General features: G+C 35.9%; 1 protein-coding gene across 2 annotated transcripts in view; it reads left to right on the top strand.

The window, feature by feature from the left end:
* The window catches only part of Gpc5 (glypican 5), a 1,086,235-nt gene that overhangs the window by 348,052 nt on the left and 711,734 nt on the right, over positions 1–26,449 (top strand). For both annotated transcript variants that reach the window (XM_057786870.1, XM_057786871.1), the window contains exon 6: positions 1,657–1,777. In XM_057786870.1, coding sequence (XP_057642853.1) covers positions 1,657–1,777 — 121 coding nt within the window. The remainder of the gene's footprint in view (positions 1–1,656; positions 1,778–26,449) is intronic.

Genomic DNA, 26,449 nt, shown 5'->3' with positions numbered 1-26,449 from the left:
ACAGAGGGGAATCCCACATCATTCTGAACTGTTTTGGAAATATCAAGATTTAAATAACTGCCTGTCACAGTTTTATTAATATTATACATTATTAATATTATACTATTAAAATACATAATGTTAATATTATGAAAATAAGTTAGTATGTCAAATACAATGTCAAAGTTTCTATTATTTAATTTTTATTTAGAATTGTCAATCCTCATTTTGAAATAGATATTCCTTAAACTTATTTAATATGGCTGTGCTCACAAGAGTGGAACCAAATTTCATTGTTTCAAAAAAATTGTTTTTACTTCACTAGGAATTTTTGGGAAAAGGCGTGTTAACAGTTGGTACACACTGTTCAAGGAGAAGGGAGGAAAATCACATTAAAACAATGTGACATCGCTGTGGATGGCCTTCTTTTTGTCATAATGAGAAAAAAGAAGAGTTACTATGGGAGACTTTACTCACAGAGAATGGAATCTCCCAGCAGAAGCTGGTGCCTCCACCTGATGGAAGAGACCTTAATACATAAACTTTTTATTTCATTTTCCTTTTAAGAATGGTATCCTTTGCTCCAGAAATCTCATGACCCATTACATGAAAATCCAGTCTTACTTAATATCTCCTGGCTTAGAAGCTCACTTAATATTTCTTCTTCCCTGCTTTCCCCCAAATTTCTGAATCCAGACAGACTTCCCACATTTTCAGTGTGCATCACCTGTGCTTACTTGTCTTTAGAGCTGCTGTGTGCAATGCTTCTTTGTTACTCCACAGTGATGTGTGTGGCTGCTCATGTGACTTACAAAGCTACAGTATACTGTCTGAAAACAAGCAAAACTATGTGGCTGAATTCTACTAGGTAACTTTGAAATCTAACAAAATGTAATGAATGAATTTGTCAATGAATGACTTAATTGGCATTGGCGTTTTCTATTTCCCAGTTGGTAATGAGCATTGTGAGGACTGGAATTACACCCTTTTTCAGCTAGTCTATTCATACAGAATGGTGATAGAGTAGGAACTGATACATTTTGGGATGTATAAATTTAAATATTTTCATGAATAGTAAGTTGATATTATGATTGCCATTTGGTGAAGGTACCATTTACTACCTGTGACAACATCCTATTACTAATGATTGCAACTTACTGAAACTGTATTTTTCCTCTACCTACAAAAGATTTTGTGGATTTTATGTCATTATAAAGTCAATAATTTCGGCTTGTCTTTCTCAATGAATGTATGTGTGTGTTTGTCTATATATACAATCTTATCTAAATACTGCATAAAATAATTTGATATAGATAATGAGACAATGTTAGGTATAGACATGTGTAATTGAGCCAGAATTATTAATCTCTCTCTCTCTCTCTCTCTCTCTCTCTCTCTCTCCCTCTCTGTCTCTGTCTCTCTCTCTCTCTCTCTCTCACACACACACACACACATACACACACTTTTTTATCATGTTGTTATACACAGTTAAAATACATTTTTTTCCTGTTTTCAGTGTGAGCATTTCACCTCAGCAGAATGGTGATAAAGTTTTTCTATCTGTATTTTGAGAAGCACAGCCGTGGTGTCTGTTCTGAGAAAAAATGGCTCAAGCAGCTCTGAAGGTTGCCTCTGACCAGGTTCCCAAGTAATAACTCTTTCCTTTCACTCTGCCAGCTACGCTCAACGTGTGGTTGGAAACGGGATGAAAGCCCAGTCTGGAAACCCCGAAGTCAGAGTCAGAGGAACTGACCCTGTGATAAACCAGATCGTTGATAAACTGAAGCATGTTATCCAGGTAAGTGCTGACTTGATTTTTATGGATATATTCAACTCTAAAGGCAGTATGATTACTTTTAACCTATTTGATAACTTTACTAATTGTATCTAATATCCTCCTAAATTGATCTTTGGAAAAATTTATTTTTATCTGGAGTTTCAGAAATACTTTGTTGAACCATCATCATTTAAAGTCAATTCTAATGGTTTGGTGGAAAATCTGTGTCTTTGAAAAATAAGCCTTTGCTTTTAGCATTTCAACTATGAACCTCTTAGGGTATAATCATCTTCAGTAAATAATCTACAAGCCTAGGAACTTATGACTACTAAAGGAAACCATATCAGACCACAAAAGTCAGAATTGTCGTTCATATAACTATATGAACTTTGTCGAGAAAGTGGCACTATCAAAAGACCATAAGTAAATAATCTGCATTTCTGGTATATTTCACATTTTAGATATTATGTGTAATCTCCCTAGTGGGTGTTCATTAAATATTTCTGTTTGATCTTTTATGTCATATACATTGTTGTTTTAATACGTAATATACGAACCATTTCAGATAATTATTCAAAAATATTTCATTGAAACTGTTTATTAATTGGAATAATACATTACATATTGTAAATATCACCTTCATCCCACATTTAGTACTATTTGGTGTAGGAAGGACTATTCCTTAAGTTGTTAGTCATTATGTAACAATTTATGTGTGTATATACATCTTCACTCATCTTCATTTGAAGCCCTGTTCAACCTAATATATATATATATATATGTATATATATATATATATATTGTTTATTATCTAGGTAAGTGCACAAACCCAAGAACATACACAAAAAGGAATAGTTAGATCTCCAGTCTACAGAGGTTCTTAAAAGTCCTGTGGAGAAGGCCTTCCTGATCTGTTGCCCCTCAGCATAGCTGCATCTATGTTACAAAGATATCAAAGCTGCATCTTTTTCAAGGTAGTGCAGGGAAATGATCCTGCTTTTTAAGCTCCTGTTCAGATTGCATCCCATTCTTTCATCTTTATGAGCATGCAGATCTCAAATTATACAGGTTTTTGCTTCATTGTAGAATTGCAAGAAAATATCAAATATATGCCGCCTTTGAGGTCTGAATTTCAAGTCTGCTGAAATCATATGGCTGGAAATTAGATTTTTGTGAAGGATCACAGAAAGTCATATCCTGAACAGGTGTCACTAACACATTAACCTTTTGCGCCTTAGAATATACTGCTTCATAAGCTGGTTCTCCTGCAGATGGAGAAAAAGTTTTTATTTTGGCAGGCTTCTGACTCCTTATAATATATATGTGCCCTGAAAAGGTGGCTGGTGGCACGCGGAACTGCAAAGGACAGTTAACAGGATCCCTAGTGTCATTTGTAAGAAAGGTTCAGGAAGGTTGCCGTCTGGCGCGAGGATTCATTACTTTGGGAGGAGTGTGGGCTAAGTGAGGGCATGGACATTGCGACATAGTCACAGTCAAATCCCTAGATTTATAAGATCGTATAAATATTTGTGTAAAGTTGTTTTCATTATAATGGATTTTAGCTAAACTTGTAAGTGTGCACTCTGGAAAAATGCTACATTTTATAAGAGAGATTAATGCGCCCCTTGCCTTTTTGTCTGTGTACAAGTATACAGAAATAATCACCTATACTTTTTGCCAGCAAAAATATTAGTAATAATTACCTCCATATGTTATTTCTGAAACACCTGTGTTCTTGGCCTGCTATAGCTGTGACCTCATTTTCTCTGACTTCTGCAATTAATCACTAAGCAAGCAGGCAGAGATTTTATGTTGAATTGGCCAAACTTTCCCTGTTTTTACAGTTACTTTATTAAATGTACTTAATATATTTGCCTTTTAAGTTCATAGTTTGAGAATAGGTTTATAAAATAGCGAGACAAGGTAGATATGGTGACTATCAGTGCCTTTGCACTCCCAGATGATGTAATTGAACCAACAACAATAGCTGAAAAGAATTATAAAGGAACTCAACAAACAGAGAGTAAGCCTTAGGAAGCCAGTGCTACTGAATGAAGAAAAGGAATCAGAAAAATTGGTGAGAACTCTGGGGCGAAAGAACGGAGAGAAAGTTCATCATCTTTAGGGCACAGAAAGCACAAAGCTGCAGCAGAATGAAGGAGCAGCAGAGACCCACCTGAAGCTCGTGTGGGAGAATGTTAATAAGCGCTCGTCACGAGTGTATGTTTTATTCCAAATGCAAGAGGAAGACGTTTAAAGTGGTCAGGGGGCGAAATTTTGTGTGCCGGGCGGTGGTGGCGCACGCCTTTAATCCCAGCACTCAGGAGGCAGAGGCAGGCGGATCTCTGTGAGTTTGAGGCCAGCCTGATCTACAAGAGCTAGTTCCAGGACAGGAACCAAAAGCTAATAATAATTTTGTGGAAACTGGACCTTGTGGAGAAAGAATCAAGAAAAGTTTTACATGTTGAAGACAATAGTAACTGAGAATTGGATGATCAGCATAGATAGTTATAATAGGTATATAGGACCTGAGAAATATTTTGGAAATGCAATTGGTTTGGGTTAGATTGGAATTATGGGCGAGGAAAAGAACAAGGGCTCGATTAGACGGTTCTGTGGGTAAGGACATTTGCTGTGAACCCTGAAAACCTGAGTTATATGGGGAGCAAAAAGATCACACAATTTTGTCCATATGTTGAAGAGTTAGGTAGAATCCTGACAGTGACCAGGAACATGCTAGCAATGTGGAACATTTAGTGGTATTAGAGATGATATCAGAAGTCCCTTAGCAAATTTAGGATGAACAAGGTATCCCACGAATAGCCAAAAGAAATATTTGCCTTCCATCCTCCCTTAATACATGATATTTACTCTTTCTACTTCTCCTTTCTGTATGTTACACTGCACTCATGTGTATACTTGCTTTCTGATATATGTATATATTATGGACTAGGATCTGCATATAAGAGAAAGACAATGTAAGTTATAAGAGCAGATATAAAGGTACTTCTTTCTTTATTCTATTTCTAACTGAACCATGACTTTTCTTTCTTTTTTGTGGTAGAGAGTATATGACTTATAATTGTTAACAAATGTATGAAATCCATTGTGGAGCCCCACTCCACAGTTTCAGAATAGCTAGCCATTCTCACTGTTCATTGAGATATGTAGATTTTGCTTTAGCTAACCTTGCTACATGGTTTTTAAATTTAATTTACAAGTTCTTTCCAATAAAGATTTAATTATTGTTAAAATGAAAAATATTGTAGTCAGGCGGTGACTTGCAAAGACATTCAAGGTATGCTAGAGAGAAAAGTTTTAGCATAAATAATCTCAACATATTTCATCATTTAGGGCAAACCCTATTTCTATGTTCTGCTCTTAAATACATATTGATGTAAACACAAATCCTTGGTTAGTCGTGTGATCATGTGTTCCTCACAGACATCGCAGGACCCCTCTGTCTCCACACCTCCTGAAAACCCTTCTGCATTGGAATCTTGAAGGAACAAGGACATCTTACCCTGCCCCTCCTCCACCTGTGATTCTGCCTGTGATTCTCTCCTGATCCAGCCTTGCTCGGATCCCAGTACTTATCTTCCAGGGCCTCTTTGTAAAGAGTAATTTCCCAGGGTGAATTCAACTAGAGAATCTCACCATACTGTAATATTAACTTCCTTAGATGCTTGGCTCCCACTGAGATGAGAAAAAAATTAGTTCACTTCTCCTAGTGTATCTCATAGGGACAAAAATCTACAAACATTTCCCATTTGGATTCCTTTTCCTAGAACTCCTTGTTCACACTGACCACTTGTTTCAGGGGAAGTTGTCAGCATGCATGGTACAGCTGTGTAACAAATGGTCTGTAACCATTAAACGTCTATAATTTTTAAGGAAAATGTTGGAAGAAGCTAAAATATTCACTGCTGGGTACTATTAGCATAAAATGGATGTTTTAATGCTTAGAAAGAAATTTGCACTCTTTCAATAAGAGATGCAAGATGAAATGGCATTCAGTTTCCCATAATCGTTTTACTGACAAGCTAATAATCACTATAATAGTGTGGAAAGTGGTGAATTTAAGTGAAATTTTATTTCCTAATTCTAACCATTCCAACTCATTTAAGAGTGCTAAGTTTCTATGAAGCATTTGCTTAATGTGTACTAAAACTTCTTCATAAAAATCTTCATGTATTAAATACATTTTTTTCTTTTAATAAAAAAGAAGTTATAATAGCTACTTAAATTGTAAAATAACCATACATTTAATAGCATGTATTCCTATGATCATGATGTACTATATTAAGGCATAAATGACACTTATTTTATGTAAGGAACAACTATGCTAAGCAGACTCTGCCTATTTTCACGTTTTTTTGAAATACTAATATTATGAATAGTCACTTTAGAACCATGACAGACTGAAAGAGATTCTAATTTAAATCTCAATGAATAGTTATAAAGGATAGTTTTGCACATACAAAAAAATAAGACAAGATGTTCTAAGGACACTGTTATTTCAAAGTTTCAAAATTCTAAGGACTTTACAAGCTCTTCTCATTAAACATACAGTGCAATACATTTTAGAAATTTTCTTTTTGTTTTTAACTGTGCATTGAATTAGTCAGTCTCTTAGAACTCAAATATCAACAGATTCTGGGATTTTTCTTCCTCTGACCCATCCTGTCATGGTCTTAGAAAATACCACCATACTGAGGCACTTTAAACTGGATTCTACTACAGAATAGCCATGGCCCTAGGCTTGTGGTACTCATATTCGGTAATCAGATAGTTCTTCACTTGGAATTAGCAATGCAGCAGCCATAAAAACACATTTAGTTAACTTATTTTGAGAATAAGGTACTTTAAAAGCACTCGATAACTTTGAATGGCTATCTAATTCAAAAATTAGCTTGTCTGAAAAAATTCAATTGAAGTCTGATTTCTGGAGTAGAAGTAGAGGGACTCTGACTCCATTATTGGCTGTTTCACTAAAAAATAAATCAATTGCTAGCATAAAAGAACCATTCCAATTAGTGTACAATCAACTGGAAACGAAGTCCTAAGAACTCTCTTTGAAAGTAATTAGATTAGGGTTGGTCATTGTTGATTTATTTCTGATTATTTAGAGTATGCAATTGTCTTATGCAGAGAGGAGGCTAAGCCTTCTAGTCATTTCAGTAAGGCTGCTGCTGATTTTATATTATAAGACTTGATCAGTTTCCCTGCTAGATTTTCTTTTGGTATATAATTGGAAAATCAACGATAATTAGAACTTTTATTTCTAATATTTATTGCCATAGGATTTTATACACATATATCATTCCCTGTGATCAAAGTGCCCCATTACCCTCACTTACCCCCAGCAAATCTCTTCTTCTTAAGCCTCACTTCTACTTCCACATTCTTTATTTTGTGACCTACTATGTTTAATTAGACTGTTCTACATGAGCCCTGGCAGAAGATTGTTTGCATAAGTGAGGCAATGTAACCGTGCTATACTTCTGAGGAATATGGCTCTTTATCCCCTGTCAACCTGGACTGTCTGCAGCCCCCTCGTCATGGAGGGTGTGAGACCCTATGAACATCTCTTCCATCTGGGATAGAATGTTGATGGAACCACTCTCGGTCAGGTCTTCTGTAGATTGCCTCTGCCACAGTGAGTTTCTGCATGCAATAGCCATGTCAGAAGACAGTATTATATAGTCTTCCATCTATGACAATTTGCATGAGAATGGATTCCATTGGCTCTTCTGCTTGGGTGTTTTGTCCCCAGTTGGTGGAGTGTTTGGGCTGAATTAAGAGATGTGACCTGGTTGGAGGAGATGTGTCACTGGGGGTGAGCCTTGAGGTTTCAGAAATTCATGGCATTCCCAGTTAGCTCTCTCTCTCTCTGCCTCACAATTGCTGTCTCAACACGTAAGTTCTTAGTGCCTAGAGCACCATGTCTGCTTGCCTGCTGCCATCTACTCCACCGCGATGGCCATGGGCTCTCCCACTGAAACTGAAAGCAGGCCCCCAAATTAAACACCTGGTTTTATAAGTTTTTTTGGCCATTGTGATTTGTCACAGCAGTAGAAAAGAAACTTAGGTTAGTTATTTTTAACTTTGAATTAGCTTTTAAATTAGCCTTCTCATTCTCCAACTCCAATATTCTTTTTGTTTTCTGCTGTTTTCCTTGAGCTTTGGGGGGCTTATATAGGTATCTCATTTATGATTGAGCACTTAATTCTTACTGGTTCCTGTCCCATTGATCAGTTAAGAGTATCTGAATTGGTTGCTACCAGCATCATGAACACTCGATATTTACTGGTTTATATCCCATTAGACCAGGTAAGTGTCTCTGAACTGGCCTTGAACTGCCTCAAACAGAAACTTCTCTTCCCATGACTGAGAACAGCAATGATCTTGGGAATAAACTTATATTTTTAGTTAGGCAACTAGAAATATCTATAATCTTTGTGAAAATAATCTAAATTCTTTATTCATTTGGTTAAAAATAAGATGAAAGACTATTTAAGAAAATGATGTAACAAATTATAACCACTTCCCACCAAATTCAGATTTCTTCTTCTTCTTCTTCTTCTTCTTCTTCTTCTTCTTCTTCTTCTTCTTCTTCTTCTTCTTCTTCTTCTTCTTCCTCTTCCTCTTCCTCTTCCTCTTCCTCTTCCTCTTCCTCTTCCTCTTCTTCTTTTCGAGACAGCATTTCACTGTAGCTTTGGAGTCTGTCCTAGAAATAGCTCTTGTAAATTAGGTTGGCCTTGAACTCATACAGATCTGCCTGTGTCTGCCTCCTGAGTGCTGGGATTAAAGACATGTGCCACCACTGCCTTGCTGAAATCAGATTTCTTAAGATATTAAATTCAGTGATGTTTAAAAGATTGCAGGAATTATGAAACATAGAAATAGTTACACATTGTATTATTGTTAAGGGTTCTTCTTGTCAACTCAGTTGGATTGAGGGATGCCTCAGAAATTAGCAATGTATGTGCCTGCATGAATCAGTGAGGGGTTTCCAGGGATGTTATATAATGGAGAATATGGCTTGTCTATTCATCTCAGTAGTTGAGTACACTACTGAGAGGTGGTGAGCTTTGGAGGATGGGCATGGTTGAGGGCACTAGGCCACTGCAGACATGCCCTTGAATACTGCATTTATCAAATTTTAGACTGGTTCCTTTGTGCTACTATTCCACTGTGCTTCTCCATCATGACATGAGTCAATCTGACGTTCTCCTCCATCACCATGATCTAGAGTCTCTGAGATCAGAACCTAATCTGAATCCTCCCTTCTCATAAATTTTACTTATCTAGTATTTGGTTGCAATGCTGGTAAAACTAATAGCTATATTTCGTGACAAGTGTAATATTTTAAGACCATCACCTGTCTACTCATGGAGCCATTTCAAATAGCTAAAAACGAAACTAACGCTAAGTTTTCCTTCAGTTTTCACAAAGTAAGCATTCTTTAACAAAGTAATGCACCAAAAGGCAGAGCTTTGGGTCATCAAAAGACATAAGCCTGTATTCCAACTCATGTGACCAGTCTGACCAGTCCTTTGTGACTGCTGTCACCTCATCTAACACACAAGGCTGCTGGAGTATTTACTGAAGACCTGAACTCATGATGTTTCAACTTGGTAAGTTTTGTTTGAGGATTGTCTGTTTCTGTTAATTTTTTTCTAAAAAACATTTTTAGTTCTTCACTGCCATCATCCTGTTGAGGTGTTCTTGATGTACTTTACTTCTTCAGCAATTATTCAACAGTATCTTATTAGTGTTTATCTCCCTTGGCTTTTGAGCACTTACCTATACAGCTTCTTTCTTCTATTGGCTCCTTCCTACTAATTTGTTAGCAATTGTTCTGACTACTGTCATGTGATCTTTGTGTCTTTCCTTCTTTAATTTCTTTAAAAATTATTTTGAGATACCACCCCATCCCATCACCTTGTTATTCCTTTCCTCTGCTATAGAGACTCTCACAATATCATTATAACCAAGTATTTATTTCCTTCCAACACATTTCCTCTGAGTCTCAGATAACTTCAATTTACTCTTGTACTGGAAAAGCAGTATAGAGGTTCAGATTCAAGGAGGTCAAATACCCTCGATCCTAACTGATAGACCGCCTTACTCTTGTTTGCATACTTTGTGCTCTTTCTTGTTTCTCTAAGCCTGTAACTTGACTAACAGTTTAATTATACCTCATGTTGGTGATCTGCCCATCACTGCAATCCCAAATTTTCCTTCCATCTTTTAACTTGTATGCTTCATTTACATCATGGCCATCACAGTAGCTGATATCACTACAGTTGTCTGTCTAGAACAGAGCAAAAGTTTCTGATTGCTTTTAATTTGATCTAGTATGGTTGTCTATAGCAGCATCTCCTGTTTCCCTCTTACACTTTGTGCAACACATTGTGCTTTTCTCCGGTATCCTCCATTCATCTTGAGAAATTGCTAGTTATCTTTTGTGGCAGATTGCAATAGACAATTATCAGTCTGCCAGAACACTGGAAATGGCACTATATCTCTAAAAACGTTCAGAAAACAAGTTATTATGATGAAGTGCAATCACCTATATTTTTTGCTAAGTATGTAAATTTGACAACAGGGCATCTCTTTTTTCAAGATATTCTAAAATTCACATAGTGAATTAACTATATTAACTTATAAAGAAAAGGTCTAATATATTTATAAAAATCCAAATATTAAAGCAAGGCATTCACATGCATGGTCAGGTTTGCAATCCATGTGAATGCAGAGAGTTTTACTTAAAACCAAGTGAGGTTAACTCACCCATTAACTGCTGGGTGCATGAAGGGATCAGGGAGAATAAAGAAACTTGGAGAACCTGGAGATGGTGGTGGCGTACAACTTTATTCCTAGCATTCAGGAGGCAGAGGCTGGTGGATCTCTGTGAGTTCAAGGCCAGCTTGGTCTACAGAGCAAGTACCAAGACATCCAAGGCTACACAAAGAAATGCTTTCTAAAAACCTAAACCAAACAAAAAACGCAAAAGGAACTAGCAGAGTCTATGATGAAATGAATGTGTTTTGTTGGACTCCTGATATACTTTAGATGTAAATTTTCTGCAAAGTTCATTGTGTTACATGTTTTCCCCCAGAGTGGCATTATCTGAAGGCTGTTGTAATGTTGAGAGGTGGAATCTAATTGAGTGATCTTTGGTTTATCGATTGAACTCATGAAAGGACTGGTAGACTGAAGCTTCTTGTCACTTGTTTTCCTAATCACATGATAAGCCTTTTGTTTCACCATATAGTTTTCCAATATTGCCATCTAGCACTTACATTGAAGTCCTCAAAGAAATGGGTCCTCTTTATCATGGGCAAGAGCTATCAGAGCCCAAATAAACATCTTCTCTGCAGGCATCTATTATAGTAATTGCAAGATGGCTTTACAGCACAACTCCCTAATTAAGAAGGTACCCTGAAACGTTCTTCTCTTTATATTCCACCAACTGCATGACTTAGGGTTTGGCCTACCAAAGATGACAGGAATGAACTAATGACAGACTCGTGTATAGAAAATCTGGGATCTGATGGGCCCTATACTCTGATGGGTACACTCTAACAGCAACCCTAAGAAACTCAATGCATATGTTTCACATGTGTGAATTGAGAAGGGTTTACAGTATACAGTGGATTGAGAAACAGAGTTACTGTATGCAGATGAACAAGAAAGAGGAAATATATTTAGCTGATCTCTGTAGGAAGTCTTTTTAGGGAAGGGGCCTTAGAGTGTGGACATCCTGGAGAAAGAATCTGTGGTCAACATTTTTTATACATATTGTTAAGATACACACAGGGATCAAGAAATGCTTTTAGATTCCCTTAACTCTCAGCTATAGGAGTCTTGAAGTGACTGTGTTCATATCAAACAATCTATACCTACTCATTATTTCTTTGCTCCTTATATATTTGTTCATGGCCTTCTTTGCTTCCCATAGCACTTATGTTCTATCCACAAATACCTAGATTATTATAGCCTTATGACTACTGATCATGGCACTGCTATCATTGAATAATTTCAACATGTAAAGTTCTGTTTCACAGCTGGAATTTTCAGTTTCCTCTTTGCTAAGCTGTTTTTGTTTCCTCTATGGGTTCAGGAGAATATTCCCAGCAGCTGTGCCTGGCTATTTACTGAAATCCATAGTTCTATCACTCTCCTTTGAACTGTAGTTTTGAGGGATCACGATAGCCTGCTTTTCTAAACGACCCGCCTACCCACCAAACCAAAGAAACCCAGGATAGCTCTTTGTGTCCACCTACACACAATTGGGTGGTGAGACGAGTTATAGATTCCCTGGAAAACTACCCTAATTATATCCCACTTGGCTCAACATCTAGCATGCAAAGATTGTTTCTCTAATGATCATTTCCAGCACTCCGTTGCCATACATAGTTTTTTGATAGTTCATTCATACATAATCTTAGCTTTCTGCTGGTAAATGATGAGTCCATAACGCCTTACAGGTTCAATAAATTTTATTCTAACCACTTGACAGCAATTTTATGACTGTGCTCTGAAGATATAATTTGTCAGAGCCGAGCAGCTCCAGAATGTGTTCCTTGTAGTTCAGTGCCACTTAACCAGATGGCCTTCTACAGCTTAGGAGCAGTTAAGGCACCTAGGAAAGAGGCTGACTTATGAGGAGAGATGGCTTCTGGGAACCAGTCATGATATTTCTTAGGCATGGACTATAGAAGAAGAAAGATAGCTACTATGTAAAGGTCCATTAGAAGCTAAACCTGAGAGTTCTGTACATTTATAATAACTATAAATATAATAATACTTATGAATATATTTGCTGTTTATTATGTGTTTCATACTGATGTGGTGGAACCTTAATCAGTTTCATTAGATAAAGAACAAATCATGGATTTTATTGAGTTCACATAGGAATATAAGCATGGTGGGTCAGCAAGTATTTCTGAAAATTATAACTTTGAAATTTTATAGTGTGAACTGTAGTATGAAACTAGACCTAAAGCTCATTAAACAGGAGGTAAAATCCTATTTAACTTCTTCTAATACCTCTTTTTTTTTCATTTTATAAAAGTGAGCTTTTACCTGTGAAGCTCTGAATTTAGTTTTTAAGATGGACATAGCAAAGCAAGTTAGATCACTTTTATAATCCTAGGAAATTCCTATGTTAACTTCCATATTTATTTAGTAATGAAAACATTTTAAAGTTTTTCTACAAGAATCACAACATCATGGAAGATAAATAAAATTTCTAGAAAATAAAAACACTCTTAAAAATTTATAAATTTAGAAGAAAATATTTTTAAGAGTTTAAAGATTACATACCTGTATCCATTTCAATTTAGGCAGAATTTTAATTTCATAATATTCCATTATAAAAGATAAGTATAGCTTGAATATATAAAAAGTTATTTGCACTTTGTTCTTGTTTTATATATATATATATATATATTTCTAAAGAAAAGATTTATTTATTAATTATTTTTATTTTATGTGTGTTAGTGCCAGCATGTATGCATGTATACCATATCTATGTTTGGAGGCTAGGATTCAGCATTACATTTTTTTGGATTTGTGCTTAACAAAATATTGTGAGACATCTTGTAAGCACCAGGAACTTAACCAGGAACTCTTCCTCTGTTGTAGGGAGGAGGCCATTTGTTTCCCAGCTGCCCAGACTCCTGAAATAATCACACAGAAACCGTATTATTTACAATACTGTTTTGTCAATACCTTAAGCATATTTCTGGCTAACTCATTTCCTAAACTAACCCATCTCTATAAATCTGTGTATCACCTCGTGGCTGTGGTTTACCTGGTAAAGTTCCATCCAGCATATATCTCCAGCAGAGGTCACATGACTTCTCTCTGAATCTGCTTCCCCCCCCCCCACCAGCATTCAGTTTAGTTTGCCCAGCCTAGCTCTGTTCCCTGCACGGGCCCAAGACAGTTTCTTTATTAACCAATGGTATTCACAGCATACAGAGGGAAATCCCACATTATCCCTCTATATTTATCAGGTGGCTATGCATTCCCAATTGTATTCACTATGAGGCTTTTTTTTTTACAAATATGAAAATAGTACACTTAGAATTTTTAGATTGAAATATTCTGATTTGTTGAACATCAGTATTTTTGTTGACAATCATGTTACTCTGTTGATAAGGAAAAAAACGTAGGAATTAAAGGCACGATTTCTAAGTCAGATATTGATTTATTTTAACAAATTAAAAATTACATTAAATTATAGCAAAAATTACACTAGAAAACTAGTATTAGATGAAAATGAAACTGGATTTTGGTGTTAAAATTTAAACAGTACATTTTTAGTATTGGTTTATTAAAGTGTAATTATAACATTATCAGCGGTAAAATATGTGCTATAATTAAATCATTTCAATAATAATTTCTTGAGGTCTGAATATCATGTGTTTCACACTTCATCGTGATAGACAAGAATTCTCTTTAAGAGCAAGTTCAAAGACAGCCAGATCTGTTATTCAAAGAAACCCTATATTCTCCTTAAATACAATTTGTTATCAGTATTTTACTCTTCTAAAAATGGTAGAGAATTTAAAATACTGTATTACTGTGTTACAGCAATGCATTGGCCTGATAGAGATGTATTGTGTTTATCAATAACGCAATGTATAGAAATAAGGTGAACAGAACAGTACTGTAGCAACTTTCCCTTTTCATCTCTTGTAAAGTATTACTCATTTTTGGTCTAGATTAAGTTTTAATCTAGATATAAATTGTCATGTTCTTTGTTCACAGCCCAGCAGTGTTTTCAAGTATTGATTGCTTAGGTCTTATGTTCCACATTGCCATTTGTAGATCTAAACAGAGTATTAAAAGTAACAGTTAAAAGTAACAGTGTCTAAGAACTAACCCTGATGTCACTTGTCTCCCCTCCCACCTTCTCATGTGCTCCTTTCAACACTGGAAAAAAGAAAAGATTATAGAGCTGTTGGTAAGATAGATTCTTTGCCAATCACTATTTCTCATTAAAACAATTTCTCAATAGACGATAAAGTGTTAAAATGTTTTAGGAAATATTCTTCAAGTATCTAATGTGCAGGCTCACACTAAGAAATTTATTAAACAGATCAGAGAAAGAGAAAATTCAGTTCAATGCTTCTTCTTTGTGTGGGTGTGTATGTGTGTGTGTGGTTGTGCATAACTAGCTACCCATGTACTTCCTTTCTGATACGTCACCACTGGACTGTTTAATTTGCTATGCTCTCAACAATAACAGCAATATTATAAGTCTTACCTGTTTCCACTCCTAACTCTCTGTGTGTGTCTGAACTGTCTGCCAGATTGGCCCTACGCATCTGGTCTCAAAACATCTGGCCCACTCAGAGTTTCTATTTTATGTAAATTATTTCAAGGACTATTTACTTACCTGGTTTTAAGTTACTTCAATTTTAGTAATGATTCCCATGAAATCAAGCAGAAAGATTTTCATAGAATATGCATAATATGAGGTCTCTACATGACCCCATAGAGTGGAGAAAGGACACTTGTGTTTAAATATGATCAGGCTTGTTGTATCCCTCCTATCAATAATTGACTATGAATTACTTTATCATACATGAGGCCTTGGAGGAACTCCCTCAGGTTTTATTTGGTTTTGTACCTAACAGTTGGTCACATGGTACATTTTAAGGCCCCACTTGTGCCTGATCATGATACAGAAGCTGGTCCAGGAGTTGAGTACTTAATTCTTCTGAGATCATTAAAACAAGGTCATAGTAGAGAAGAAAAAGACAGCAACATCAGTGAGGCACATTTTTTGGAAGGTGGCATACATGGAAGTCCAGAAAGTTTTTCTCTCATCTACAACCCTAGACTTTCTTAACTATAAGCCTGTTATCTCATACAGAAATAAAATCATGCTCACAACAGTATAGTCATCATTTTAAAAGAAAATAATGCATGCACAAAGTGCCTAGAAAGACATTGTAACCAAGGGGACAACAATTGCTAATGTAGAGAATGGGAAACGACGGTAAGTGGCTTTAATATATTTAATATATTTACTTTAATATACTTACCATCTAGCAGTATATAAAAATATCTTCTCAACATCAGTGTCAGAAATATAAGAATATTTTTAGGAACGTTTTCTCTTAATTCTGTTTTCATGACAATAAATTTGAAAATGGACACCTGGTTTCAACTTCTATCCTTTCTGTCCAGTTTCTGACAGTGCAGACTCCAGAGTTGACCAAATTAAAGATTTCTTTCCCATTTTCCTGGTAACCTCACTGAGAACTACTCCCATACTCCAAACTCAATCAACGCAACATTATTTTTCTTCCCATTGTCAACTGCAAACACTACCATATCACCAATGCAGTGAAAATGTAAATGTTCTTGAACAACTTGGAGCTTATACTATACAACAATTAATTCTAAAATTACATGAAACGCCAAGATTCTGAAGTTGAATAGACATAAAGTCAGAAAATACTGCAGTCATGTGTTAGGAAGCAGTTATATGCCATTAATTTCAGGGCTGATATTGGTCTGTGCCTGTTGGGGGTGTGGGTCATGTTGTATGAACTGCCATAGAGAATGAGCATGATCTTTAAATTTTTTTTCTTTTTGAGAGTTAAACCTCACAGTTTACATGGATCTACCAGTTAGATTTTCTTTTTGTTAGATGTATGTGCATAAACTGCTTACCTATATTTGAATTTTTAACATACAGTTCTAGCAGATTTCTCTTTCCTTTAAACAGATGTGACTTTTATTCTTTTCCTTTTCATTGAACACCTCATGTGAATTTTTTCCCCACTTGATTTTATTTAACTTTTTAATGGTGGGTACATCTGTTGTTCTCTCTATCCAGTTGTCATTTTAATGGTTTGCCTAGAAGCTGAAACCATGATAGAGGTATATTTTCCTTCTGTTCCATTTTCTTTGTTCTAGATATATCTATTTTTAAGCAACTGAATTGCTTTACTATCACAGATATTTGCCTTGCAAAGCTGTTCATCTACATTCTTCCTTATGCATACTTTGGAAACAGTTTTTGATTAATTGATGCATAAAATATCACACTTAGAAGTCTTAGTATTTCCCAGATGCATATTGGTAGAGATTACTTAATGGTTGCTACAAAAAAAACAAAACAAAACTTCAGAACAATAAATTTTGTTATATGAGGACAATTCCCAAAAGCAAAACATAGAGTGATAAACAAGCCATTAAAGGCCCAGAATTGATGTACATTTATCATTTTAATTTTCATACAAATTTAATAATACCATGTAATCAGCACCAGCTACATAATCTTGAAAGCCAAAGGAAACCTGTTTAATTTTAGATAACCACATAGTTCAAGCCCAGGCTGGCATTAGGTCAACTGAGCTACAGCTTAGCCTCGGTGGATTTTACATTAAGTTTGGTTGACACAAGAGGTTGGTTGACTACTACTTCAGTAGTTCTTTGAGATGGACAATTTTCTTTTCTTTTTTTTTCTTTTTCATTTTTTTATTAATTTACTTATTTATTAAAGATTTCTGTCTCTTCCCCGCCACCACCTCCCATATCCCTCCCCTTCCCCCAATCAACTCCCCCTCTCTCATCAGCCCTAAGAGCAGTCAGGGTTCGCTGCCCTGTGGAGAGTCCAAGGACCTCCCACCTCCTTCCAGGTCTATTAAGGTGAACATCCAAACAGCCTAGGCTCCCACAAAGCCAGTACGTGCAGAAGGATCAAAACCCAGTGTCATTGTTCTTGACTTCTCAGTAGTCTTCAATGTCCGCTATGTTCAGTGAGTCCGGTATTATCCCATGCTTTTTCAGACCCAGTCCAGCTTAAGTTAAATATATCTACAGTTAGTTCTTTCCTCAGAAGCATAGTCTTCTTCAAATGTCTTGTTTCTGTTCTAGATACTAGCACCAAACACTCATTGGGCTGGGCATTTTGGATTCTGTGCTAGGTTTACCATGTTCACCTTCTGTGGTTGTATTGCAAGGAATGTTGCTTCTAAGATCATGGCCTTCTCCCAGTTTTATTGATTACAATCGAAGCTATGTACACATTAGCTCTCAAGTGACCCCTTTATACCATCACTCCTTTAGCATGTGAGAACTCCATTTTGATGTTAGATTGTCTTTTAAAGCAGAAGTTATGTGATATGTCTTTAGTATGTCTTCATAATTCTCAAAATGATAGTTTATAATAATGTACACCAATGGAAAGAGGAATAAAATAGACTGTTCAGTAGACACATTTGCAATCCATAGGATAAACAAAGATGAATATCCCTTGTTTCTTGGCCTTGCTATGTTAACAAGCATTGGATATTTTGAATGAAGTATTATATATATAGAAAACTCCTATTCTCTTTGACAAAGGCATGCATTTTCTTTTATGTTGTTTTATTTTATTTGTTTATCTACATATATGTATACATTTTGAATATACTCCTATGAAGGTGAGAGTTCAGCCTTGAGTGTCATTTCTCAGTAGCCAGCCCTGTTATTTTATTCAGACATATTTTCTTACCACGGTGGTGGTCATCAATTAGCTAGCAATCACCAGGCTTCTGTCTGTCTCTGGTGCTGGGATGACATGCACAAGCCAACACGTATTGTTCATGTGGTTGAGGGGGTCACACTCAGGGTCTTATCCTGTCCATGTATCTGTTTTACTGGTTGAGTCATTTCCACGACAATTATCCATACCTCTAAACAGCAGCTATATTTCAGGATCCTTCATATGTTATAGAAATAAATGTAGGATTTGAGAAACATGGATCAGCAATGTGTGTCACTGTTTTATATTGTATTAGTCAGGTTTGTGTCTGAAATTCTTTAGGGCTTAGGTATTCTCAATAAACATGCATTAAGTTTCAATTCTGAAAATCCCCTTAACTATGTTAAATACTAAAAAGATGAAATGATACCGTAAACATAAAATTATAAGCCTTGTGTTTCACAAAAAATATGATTTAAACAATATGAACAACATCTGTTTTCTCCAAGTCATTTTCTCTGAACTCCCACAGATCATCCATCCAGGAATTCTTCATCAACACAATCAAATCCAATTATACTTTAGTGGAGGTATTTATGGTTATTTCCCTTCTGTTTCTATCTATCCCTATTTGCTTTTATGTTTTAATGTTTAATCTTTTTTTCTTTTATTTACTTTTCCTTCTTTTGAGAATCATAATCTATATTTTATGGCAAAATCCCCTCCTTCAATGACATCACATCTCCCTGTTTTTGCGGAGTGAAATGTTTAGTAATCTTTTCACAGGATTTTTTTTCTATAGAAGAAAGGTTTTTATTTCTATGGAAAATCCACTACACAACCAACTATGGGTTAGATATTTACACAAGTTATTTTCTTTAAGTATGCCATTACTCACAGAGGAAAAATTAAATAGACTCACTATTACAGGTTAAAAAGTGCTAAGACACAAAGAACTGATGCAATGTGTTTAAGTTTTGTAGCTAAGGGTGTGTGATTTACACCTGGCTATGCTATCACTAAAGCTGCCTTTCTGTTATACATCAATTTTATTTCCATCTTTGTACTTAAGGTATTCTACCATGAACCATGGTGACGTTATTTGCTCTGCTATGCCTTACCTTGTTTGGTTCTCTGATCTTGTTCTGTACTCAGGTTGACTTCCAGCTTGAATCCGTGAATGCTGGGAATTGCTTCACTGTGCCTGGTATTCTTATCACAATGTACAGTCAGGAGCCATTCCCACCGGCATGCAAGCCCTGTGTGGTCAGATGAGGAATCATAACAGCTAGATAGCTATTGCAGTATTTTCCTTGTGTGGCTAAATACATGTTCACTTCAACTGGATTAAATCCAGTTATATCAGCTACTTTGGCACTACTGATTGGTTTCTGTGTGGCACCTTGTAGTTTCTCTTTGTTCAAATTCTCCTTAAAATAACTCTGAGAAAATGATATGTAACAAATTCCAGGTGACTTTCCAAGTGTCACCCTCACTGCTTCAGATCCTCCCCCATACACAAAGGTTTAAGGTTTAAAAGTTAGTAGAGAATTTACACTCTGATGAGGAACACTCAATCTCTATCATCATACTCAATACAATTTTCAGTGACTCTACCAATATGAAAAAGAAAAAAAAAAAAAAAAAGAAAGGGAGGCTAACAGTGTCCCAGAAGCAGGATGTTTTAAACAGTTAATGGGAAGCATGTTTCACAGGTGCATTGCTTCAGGAGCAGAAGTTAAACACTCTTATGAAAGATTTAAGTATGGAGCAAATCTCAAACATATTTTTCTCTGTTAAGTCCTGGAGTTGTGCTCTTCAGAGTACACTCCAAATTATTGTTTGAGAGTAACATTTGCTTTTAAATACATAATGCAATTCTGTGACTGGTGCAGGCTGCCAGATAGCACGAAAAGTAAGAATGCTTCATATTTGTTTGTTATTTTCATTTTAAAAGTTACTATTTATTTTAATTAGCTTACAAAATAGCAAGTTTCCTTATGGTGTTTTAATATGTAATTCATTTTTCTGGATTTCTCCCTGTTCCTCATTTCATCTCTTGCCCTCTTTCCTTTCTCTACCCCAAATACCTTCTTCCATTTTCTTTTATTTCTTTTTAAAATTTATTTTTCTCTCATACAATACATCCCAAACACAGATTCCCCCTCCTCTGCTCCCAGTCCCTTCTCATCACCTGTTCTCTCTACCAGATTCACTGATCTACCATTTCCCTTCATAAAAGCACACGTCTTTCATGTGTCTCACCCAAACTTGGCATAGCAAGTTGCAATAAGAGTGGGCATGTACACTTATATCAAGGCTAGATAAGGCAACTCAGTAGCAGGACAGAGGTCTGGTGAGCAGGCAAAAGAGGCGGAGACACCCCCACTCCCATTGTTAGGTGTCCAACAAAACCCACAAGATAAATAACCACATCATGTCTGCAGAGCGTCTGATGTAGAACCATATAGGTTCAATGCTTTGCTTTTATATAAAAACTGGCTGTGTTCCAATGTCAACCTTGAAATTTAAGTTTTATTTCAAAGCTAGCAGCCAACTGTCTGTACTGCTGGACAAATATGGCTAATAATTGATACATAAACACTAAGGGTGCCTTCATGATTTAGATTATTAAATGATGAACTTTAGGCAAAGGGAAGAAAGATGGGGAGGATTCATATTCTTTCCAATGGGGAATACAGATGCCCCCCCATTCTGTCAATACTTGGGGGTTGTACTTGACTTAAAGCTAAGAGAACAGTGCTCAAAGCCTGGCCATGGGACATCTACTCGGCTGGTACGTTCTTATCTACAGAAATGTTGTGGGAAACCTAGAGAAATAAGTCACCGAACTAAAAATCTTTTCTATTGCTTTTCCTCTGTTGCAATGATCTTGCCACTAAAGAATACTCTGTAGGTCATATTTTACCATGTGAAAGCAAGCTTCCAGAATAGTGCTGTTCTGGCTTTCTAAGTTTGCTTCAAGCAAAAACAAAAGACTTCTTTGTAATTTCTCAAAGTAGATGGATTTAAAGCTGGACCATAGCGTGGCTGTCACTTTCCTTAGAGTTTAGCTACACCCACGGAATGCTTCAGATGCTCAAATTACCATTCCAAAGATGAAAAAAAAAGTTCTCTCATTTAATTCTAAGGACATTTTAATCTATGACTGTAAAAATTGCACAAAGCAAGTTTCAACACCAGAATAGCAGAATTATATTTTCTGTTAGTAGATATTTATTTCCCCATCATAAACCTTTTTATTTCTTAATTAGTAATTTACCCCTTTGTATTCTAAACATTCAATGTGTCTATTTTTATATTTATTTTTTTTTTTACAAATAAAGAAACAGACTCTTATCTACTTACTAGGTACATCAATTCATTTTAGAAAAACAAATTCATTAAGTGTTATTTTGACAAGAGTCTTTGGAAATCAAAAGGTGAAAAGACCCAGGTGTGATCGTCTTCTATCATGAAGCTTAGTTTTCCAGAAATGATGGGGTTTAATTAGATAATAATATGCATAATTAGTTAGGTTTTATAATATGAAAGAAAAGTACAATGAGCTGCAAAAATAAAAACTTACTAAGTTGGTTTTCTTGATAGCTAAAAGATAATTAAGCATTTAATGGGCAAGAGATGTGAGGTTTAGAAATATAAGACGCAGCCATAACCCAATAGAGAGAAGGAAAGAATAGATGCTTATAGTATGTGAGAGAAATTAACAGCATGAAAGACTGTGTGATTAAGTTGATAACAATGGAGGGAGGCAGCGAGCTGACACATAATGTAGAAGACTGGGACCAAGTCGTACCGTGTCATGGAAAACTGGTTTGAAATTCACTGAAGAAATAAAGTTATACATAATTTAAGCTATGGCATATGTGATATGACTTGTATAAACAAATCAGTAGTCTGATTACAGTAAGTAGAATAGATTGAATGGAGACTAATTCAATAGAGGTGATGATATCGGGGATTGTACTAAAAGTTCGTGACATCACTGTACACTAGGAGGGAAATGATCACTGGATGTGGCAGATGTTTACAAGGTCACCATGACGAGCTGGCTAGCTGGCTCCAAGGAGAGCAGAATGTCATGGCACTATAGTGTGAATGTTTTTTAGTCCCCCCAAAATCTCATCTATTGATTTTGGTAGATTTAAAGCTACAGCCTTAAAGAGATGATTAGGCTCTGAGCCCAGAGTCTTCATAGTAGGAATGAGGGCTTTTATGAAGGAAACTCCAGACTATCCACCATTTGGGATAGCAGCTGTGATCCAGGAACGTGTCCCTCACCAAACATTCAGGATGCTAGCTCCTTTGCCTTAGATTTCTCCACTTGCAGCCCTGTGACGAAGTAGATTTTGTTTGTAAACCATATTGATTGAAAACTTTAGTAGTACTAGATGGAACAGATGTAGCAAGTAAGCTAATAGTGAAATGTCCCACAGTGGAAATTGCTGAACAGGTTTCACATGTGAGGAGGAATATTAGATAAGATAAAGATGGAATTCATCAATGTCAAGTGTAGAACGAACTTTTCAGGGTTTGAGTCAAAGGATAAGTAACAATTAGAAATATAAACATCAGCAACACATACCCACAGAGAAAGCAGACCTTTCTGAATGTATGGAGAAGTTCCCCCACCTAAGTCATAAGGGTGATTTCGTCTATCACCATATTAATTGCCAGAGTATACCCACTAAAAAGTGTCAGATATTTTAATCTGATTTTGATCTCTTATATCCGTATTTCTCAGTGTGAATGCATTCATTTCTCATTATTGTTCTCTGCCTATCTTGTTTTAGAGGTATTAGTGAAATTTCTACCCAATCCAGTAAATATGTATTAGGCCCCCACAAAACAGTTTATAAAATACTTTAGTGGGTATAAAGTAGTTAGCATTAAGTGCCTTGCATATACTTTTTATAACTTTAAAATTAGCGTGGATTAAAAATTATTAGCCTAAGTGAATAAGTATAATACAACTACAAGTAGTCATGCTAACTTCTGAAACCTCATGACCACATCACCTCTGGCAGCATCAGTTTGGTGTTTTCTAAGATCCACCTAAATCCTACAAAGGTTAAATGGATAAACTATGAGGGGATGTGATAGATAGTACCATCTCCAGTTTGTTCAAGTTAGAGATAATAGCGTAAATTGTCTCTATTCTCCCAGATGATCACTAAGCATTTTATTTGCCCAGAAATCTATGCTATGTTAAAGAGCCCTGAAGCCACGTGTGATTATTTGTTATATCTTATAATCATATCATTGTAGAATTCACTGTAGCATACAGCAGTCTCCTTTTCTAGGGAAAATAGAAAGCAAGGATTCATCTCTTCAGTCTAGTAATTTTATGGCAGCATGTTAAAGAATACCACAGATGCTTTTGTTGAAATTAGCTTAGGTACACAGAAGACAGATGAGAAGACATGGAAGCTGAGGAGTCCAGATTACTCTGCAAACTCCTTAGATGCCATCTGCTAAACAACCTGGGGATAAGTGCCACTGGACAGTGGTCCATTCCTCACTACCTACCCACAGAGCCTTCCAAGCCACACTAATTTAATCACTCTGCAGCAGGTTTCTTGTGGTGTAGATAGGTTTCTTATGGTGTAGATAGGTTTTTTATGGTTTCTGATAGGTGAAGAGCTATACCACAGTGTTCAGTTAAACAAACAAGGAGACATGACAAATTTGTTGCTCTTGTCTAGTTTTACCTAGATGTACCCACAGCAGAACAAAGAGGGTTTTTTTTTTTACCTAAGTGAAATTCCATTTTTAAAAATCATTACGACATTTCCATATTCATCATGTTATTTTCATGTTTGTTATCCTTAGCAGATATGGAAAGTTAAGTCAACACTGTATAAGAACCATATCATAAAAATGTACTCCTTTGCATTAGTAGACTTTCTTGACTTATTTCATTCAAATGCTCTTACTTTGACCAACACTAAGTTTTCAAAATGTTAAAAGCAAGAGACTATAATGGTATATTCTTAGAGTACCCTTTATGCTTAGAGATGGGTGTGTTTCTGTGGAAGAGCAAGTTAGAGATGGAGAAGTGAGCTGGGAAGTTAAATCTATGGCACAATGTTGAAATCTCCACAGGTAAATGCCTTAATATTGATCTTTCATATGGCTGGAAGAACTGTCACAATGATCTATTGACTTATGTGCCTGGAGATGAAGGTGATAGATTCTTTCTCCAGATTGCATTTCCCCACACAGGATTTTATAAAACTATAGCTAGCCTTAGTTTGAAAGGCACATTATGAGAGCTGATGTATTTTCCTTGATTTGTTATACAGATATACTGGGTTCAATTTTTTTTTACCTCGTTTCAGATTGTGTATGGGTTTATTGAAACTGATAAAGACAAACAAATATAAGTGGAAATTAGAAATATGAACCTAAGATGAGAAAAGCCATGGCTGGAGGGAGTTTCAGAGTTATGTTACCTATGAATGACCCAATCTAAGCACACTTAGCATTCTGCAGGATGAAAGAATGACAAATTTGTAAGAAGTATGTAAAATCTACCCCGACCATATTGGTTAGAAATCTGCTTGGAGTTTCAGGGGTACTTTATGAGCTGTGCTTTCCTGGGACACTTTGGTATACGGTGGGAGTATTTGGAGACTTTTGAGGTAAGTGGAATTTGCTACAGCTTAAGGCCATGGGAATTCTACTAAGATTGCTTCTTTCCAGCTTAGAGCTTCAGTGATATTGTGATACACTGCTGCTTTACGAAATAGGGGCCAAAGCTATCGCCAGTGTTTAGGATCTTCCCGCACCCAGAAAGGAATATAAAGTAAAGCTGAAAGTAATTTAGTTTTTCATCTGTGGAGTGCTTAATTCTTTCATGGTATGTTTTAGCTACTCATATGATATCTGACTTAATTTGTTTTAGATATCCACATGGTATCTATTTATCTTACTGGTCACAATGAAATTCCTAGAAACAGTTATACTACAGTGTTCACTCAACGTTTGTATATTTTTCTTACACAGAATGAAATAATGAAGATCCTCAAAGACTATTAAAATATTACTGCAATGAAATTTGAAATTTATCTAATAGCTGTAGAAGACAGTGTTTACTAATTCCAGTTTCTATAAATAGTGCAGTTCCTGTGACTCTGATCCCTTTGACTACAATTAACTATGACTATTTTCATAATTTAAATAATACAATATTAGATTTAGCAAAAATTTCACTATTATAAAAATCTGCTTTTAATTCTTGCGTTTATGATAGTGTTTAGCAATAGATACTTGTGTATTTACCATGTAATTATTTAAGAGAAAAATTGAAAATATGTAAATAGAAATATTGTAAAGAAAGTTATCATGCACCAAAGAAATTTGTGTGGATGCATTATTTTCACAAACTAACTATATTTGAGATTTGAATGTTTATCTTTCACTATTTTTTTAACACAATTATGGTATTAATAAACTGAAAGGCCCCTCATAAAAACCATCAGTTTATCTTTGTAACATACAAAAGTCCAATACTCTTCATTTTCTTACCTGCTCTGGGAATATCAGCCAAATTATTTATTATTTTGGTTATTTATTAGTTATTTGGCGTGTGTGTGTGTTTGTGTATATGTAGCTGCCATGATGCAAGTGTAGAAGTCAGAGAACAGCTAGTGAAAGTTGGTGTTTCCCCTTCCCCATGCAGGATGCCAGGTTCTAACGCTAGTGATCAAGCATTCCAGCAGGTGCCTTTGCCAGTGACCTTTCTCCAGTTCTGAGCATTTGTTACTTTAAAACATGGTCAAGGAGGGCTAGTACATATCTCTAAGTTCAAATCTCTTTTATCACATGTAGAACCAAGGAGGGTGAATCTTTTTGCCAGTTACTAGATTAACTCTCATCATTTTTAAAATGATCCTTTGAATTAGATGTTTTATCTGTGCTTAGAATGGAGTTCATGTTTTTACAGTGGATGCATGCTTGTATGTTTTTGGGTGCACAGGAACAGGGGTGAGTGTCCATGTATATTTGTGTATTTATAGAAGGCAGAGATTAAGCCGGGCGGTGGTGGCACACGCCTTTAATCCCAGCACTTGGGAGGCAGAGGCAGGCGGATCTCTGTGAGTTCGAGACCAGCCTGGTCTACAAGAGCTAGTTCCAGGACAGGCTCCAAAACCACAGAGAAACCC

Source organism: Chionomys nivalis, chromosome 12 (genome assembly GCF_950005125.1).
Source record: "Chionomys nivalis chromosome 12, mChiNiv1.1, whole genome shotgun sequence".
Classification (NCBI taxonomy): domain Eukaryota; kingdom Metazoa; phylum Chordata; class Mammalia; order Rodentia; family Cricetidae; genus Chionomys; species Chionomys nivalis.
The sequence above is the reverse complement of the archived record's forward strand: the minus strand, read 5'-3'. Positions and strand labels throughout refer to the sequence as shown.